At 56.1% G+C, this 4717-nt stretch overlaps 1 protein-coding gene and 1 pseudogene across 1 annotated transcript in view; both read right to left on the bottom strand.

The window, feature by feature from the left end:
• The window catches only part of LOC102766330 (E3 ubiquitin-protein ligase TRIM38), a gene marked incomplete at its 3' end in the record, with an annotated part of 9648 nt that extends 6044 nt beyond the window's left edge, over positions 1 to 3604 (bottom strand). The window contains exons 1-3 of the mRNA XM_015561487.1: positions 3551 to 3604; positions 2376 to 2388; positions 1970 to 2256 (exon numbers count right to left, since the gene is read on the bottom strand). Of these exons, the coding sequence (XP_015416973.1) occupies positions 1970 to 2256; positions 2376 to 2388; positions 3551 to 3604 (354 nt within the window). The remainder of the gene's footprint in view (positions 1 to 1969; positions 2257 to 2375; positions 2389 to 3550) is intronic.
• Positions 3253 to 4539, bottom strand: LOC102761014 (annotated as a pseudogene).
• Positions 4540 to 4717: the final 178 nt, after the last annotated feature.

The following is a 4717-nucleotide window of genomic DNA, read 5'->3' as shown; positions in this document are numbered from 1 at the left end:
ACATGGGAAACTCCCTCTCCAATTGAAGATTCACAACATGGTTTAAAATAAGTTACTCCCTCTGTCCCATGATAATAGTAGCAAATGAATATTTAAACGGGACCTCTTTTCTCAGCACTCCTACATACCGTTAATTTTTTTTTATTTTTAAAAATCTATACTAATAAAAGGGTAATATGCAAATTTGTCACAATGCCACAGTCACAACTGGATATGCTAATTAGTTGTGACCTAATATGCTAACTAGTCACAACCAGTATGCAAATTGACCATCACACCAACACAAAAGATGATATGCTAATTAGCCTTGATATGCAAATTGGTCATGACCAGTATGAAAATTGACCATCCCTCCAACACACTAGATGGCCTGCAGGGGAGGGCATTTGGGGGTGATCAGGCCAGCAGGGAGGGCCATTGGGGGCAACCAGGCCTGCAAGGAAGGGCCATTGGGGGCAATCGGGCCAGCAGGGGAGGGTAATTTGGGGCGATTGGGCCGGCAGGGGAACACTTAGGCATCAATCTGGCTGGCAGAGAAATGGTTAGGGGGTGATCAGGCCAGCAGGCAGGTGAGTGGTTGGGAGCCAACAGTCCTGGATTGTGAGAGGAATGCCTGACAGGCCCATTTAGGCCCCATCCCTGGAGCAGTCAGGTATCCCTCAAGGGTTCCCAGATTGGAGAGGATGCAGGCTGGGCTGAAGGAAACCCCACTCCCAATGCACAAATTTCGTGCACTGGGGCCTCTACTATGCATATATTGTTATTATTTTCAGAGAGAGAGAGAGAGAGAGAGAAACATCATTGATGAGAGAGAATCATGGATCAGCTGCCTCCTGATCACCCCTATTAGGGAGCGAGCCACAACCGGGATGTGTGCCCTGACCAAGAATCCAACCATGACCTCCTGGCTCCTAGGTCGATGCTCAACCACTGAGCCACGCTGGCCAGGCCATATGGTTAGTGTTTAGGCTCCTTCGGGACTCACTTCTGGGAGGGCTCCCCGGGACCAACCGCACCCGAGACGCCCCTTCCCACCCCCCAGGCCATGGAGGCCAGGCAGTCCTGCCGCTGGTGTGTCTTCCCTACTGGATGGGAGGCAGCCCGTGAGGTGGCGTCCTGGTCCCTGTGTTTTCACTCCCCCACGTGCCCCTGCACATGGCGCCGTCTCATCACATGCACCCGAGAGGCGACAAAATGTGCAGGTGCGGCCCTGGCTGGTCGGGCTCAGTGGCTACAGCCTCATCCCAGTACCATTCCAGTCAAAGGCACGAATTTCAGCTGCCGTTTTCTCGCCCTGGTTGCGGCGCTTGCAGGAGGCAACCAATCCATGTCTCTCTCAGATCAATGTTTCTCTTTCTCTATCCCCCTCCCTTCCACTCTCTCTAAAAATCAATGGAAAATATCCTCAGGTGAGGATTATCAAACAACAAAAAAAACACCACGCATGTGTGTGTTGGAGCACATGGTGCACTGGAGCTGGGACCAGTTCATCGCAGCCGGGACCTATATGAGTCTGACCGTCCGGGGAAGGTGGGGCTGGACAGCCAGGACTTGACTCAGGGAGGACCCACCCTCAACCTTCCTGCCACTCTCTTCCCCCCCACTTTCCACCCCCCACCCTACCTCCTGCTGGAAGAAAGGACCACACGAGGAAAGCTAGAATTCAGGGTCCCAACCTTGGCCTCCAGGCTAGATGATGGGGGTATTGGCACCCGAGGGGGCACTGGGCTGGATGAGGGGAGTATTGGCACCCAAGGAGGCACTGGGATGGATGAGGGGGTCTCTGGCACAGGAGGGGTCACTGGGCTGGATAAGGGGGGTCTCGGGGTGCAGGAGGGGGCACTGGGCTGGATGAGGGGGGTCTCGGGGCGCAGGAGTGGTCACTGGGCTGGATGAGGGGGGTCTCGGGGCGCAGGAGTGGTCACTGGGCTGGATGAGGGGGGTCTCGGGGCACAGAAGGGGCACTCACCCTGTAGCCGGGGCTCACGTCCTCCAGGAGCTCCGTGTTGTGGCCCTTGTGCTGCCCATGGCGCTCGCAGCGCCAGCAGATGAGCTGGCCGTCGTCCTCGCAGAAGAGATGCAGCCGCTCCCCGTGCTCCTGGCAGGACGGCTCTTGATCCAGCTGCTGTTCCTGCTGTTGCTGCTGCTGCTGCTGCTCCTCCTGCTCCTGCTCCTGCTCCCGGAGGGCATCAATGAGGCTGCCCAGCTGCTTGATGGGTCGCAGGCTGTGTCTCTCACTGAGGATGTTTTTCTTTTCTTTTTTTTCTTTTTTTTTTTTTTAAACCTAAGTATGCATTTACTATCCACGTAGTGGTAACTAGGTCAAATTACAGGCATAAAGATGAAAAGGGAATAATCAACTCTGAGGTGCTCACCTTCAAACACACACTGTGAAGGGGAGGAGGGACTCAGATGCCTCAGGGATCGGGCAGATAACACAAATCGATGAAACAGACCAGGGGAGAGAGGACAAGTCTTGCAAAAAGAGGCAACCCCATCCTAGCTGGTCTGGCTCAGTGGATAGAGCTTCGGCCTGCGGACTGAAGGGTCCCGGGTTTGATTTTGGTCAGGGTCTTGTACCTCGGTTGCAGGCTCCATTCCTGGCCCTGGTCAGAGCGTGTGCAGGAAGCAACCTCTATGTGTCTCTCTCGCAGATGGATGCTTCTCTCTGTGTGTCTCTCTCTAATCTCTGTGTCTCTCTCTAAAAATCAATGGAAAAGTATCCTCAGGTGAGGATTAAAAAAAAAAACGGAAATCAAACCCAATGATCCTGCCAACAGGGACAGTCCTGATCTCCTGAGAGAGACACCAGATGACACACGGCTTCCCCTGAGCCGCCGTCTCGCAGGTGCGCTTGGAGATAGATGAGCCGTCTGTGCTCGGCAGTTTTATCAACACCCGCTGGTCGAGGGGGGCTCCACGGCCCTAGGTTTTCCCTCTTTCTAGTCACAGGTGTCTTAGCTCACCTGCTGCCCGCTCCCTCCTCCCTCCTGTCGTGTGGGGTGGGGGTAAGCGGGGGCAGGACTGCAACCCGCTGCGAATGGCAGGCCCCGCACCCACCCCGTGCTCCAGCGCCTCGTCACTGGGGAGGGGCCGCCCCGGTTCTGAGGTTCATGGAGCAAAGTGAGGGCAGGTCCCTCCTCCCGGCAGGTTCGGCAGGCTCCATTCCTGGCCCTGGTCAGAGCGTGTGCAGGAAGCAACCAATCTATGTGTCTCTCGCAGATGGATGCTTCTCTCTGTGTGTCTCTCTCTAATCTCTGTGTCTCTCTCTAAAAATCAATGGAAAAGTATCCTCAGGTGAGGATAAAAAAAAAAAAAGGCTACTCCTACTTAGTTCCAATTGATTGTCCTCTTTGGAAAATGCAGGTCAGAGTTGCCTCACCTTCTGATTGTTCGAGGGAAGCCAGAAATGCTGATTGCGATGAGAAACCTCCTGATTCTCAGGTGGTGGCTCAGTTTCCCTGAAAGCTCCAGGTGAGCCAAATAAAGGTTAGAGTCCACCAGTGCTCAGAGGGCTGCCGCGCAGACGGTGAGTGGCGTCTCCCCTAACTGTGGTGTCAGACTGCCACTCGCCAGCCACCATCTGCAACTGCAACAGAGGCATCAACCCACGGGCTCTCCCCTGATGTATGATGCACACAGCTGGACCCCAAGCCGTGCGGAACTAACGACAGGAAAAGTGGAAGGCTCGGCCGGGCCGCCCGCAGACAGCAGGCCGGCCCTTGTGGTCAGCGGCTGGCCAGCCGGCACTAGATGGCCGACTGCTCCTGCAGGAAGCCCTCAGGGCCTGGGAGGCCTTTCTCTGGCTCAGAGGCCAAGGCCGCTTCCCGAAGGACTTGCAAGTGCTCCTCAGCAGCGGACAGCGACTGGTCTACCCAATCCAGGCCCCTGGTCAGGTGGCAGGCGTTCCTGGTCACCAGCACCAAATGACTGACAGACAGGAGCAGGGCCGTTGTCCGGGCATCCAGGAGCTTCGGGTCCAGCGGCGGGTACATCGATTTCACAACATCGTCCACTCTGGGGCTGATCCACTTGGCCACTACGATGATGTCGCTGACGCTGGACGAAGTCTTCATCTTGGCCCCGGAGCCCATCATCATGGCAACAAGTTTTTCTGTCAGAGTGTGACAGATCTTCAAGATGGCAATGCAGTGGGACATGAGACCCGAGGCATCCTCAATCCAGTCTTCGTTCTCCAGAATAGCCTCGATGTGGGGGTTGGTGATGACGACGTCGTCCAGTTCCAGCTCAGAGGGCTCAGACTGGGTCTCCATGGCACCGATGAGGTCCACAATGGGCTTGGAATCATAGCGCTGCAGCAGGTCCCGGGGCCGAGGTCGGCAGTAACGCTGCCTGCAAACCACCACCAAGGTTGCAAACGAGGCCAGGAAGATGGTGGCCAGCACGCCTATGGCAACGATCACCACCGTCTCCATGCTTCTGGTGGCCCCTCGGTCCCGGTCACACTCCCCGCAAGGGCTAAAGCTCAGGCTGCGGCTGCAGGACGTATTCCGGGCGCTCCCAAGGCTGGCCCCCCACCGATGGCCGGATGTTTTTCCACTGATTTTTAGAGAGAGCGGTAGGGAGTGGGGGAGACAGAGGGAGACACACATCGAGTGGCTGCCTCCCACATGTACTCCAACCAGGGCCAGAGATGGAACCCGCAGCCCAGGTACGTGCCCTTGAGCGCAATCCAACCCAGGACCCTTCAGTCCGC

The sequence above is a fragment of the Myotis davidii genome, unplaced genomic scaffold (assembly GCF_000327345.1).
Source record: "Myotis davidii unplaced genomic scaffold, ASM32734v1 scaffold2537, whole genome shotgun sequence".
Classification (NCBI taxonomy): Eukaryota; Metazoa; Chordata; class Mammalia; order Chiroptera; family Vespertilionidae; genus Myotis; species Myotis davidii.
Note: the sequence above shows the minus strand (reverse complement) of the source record. Positions and strands in the feature narration are given on the sequence as shown.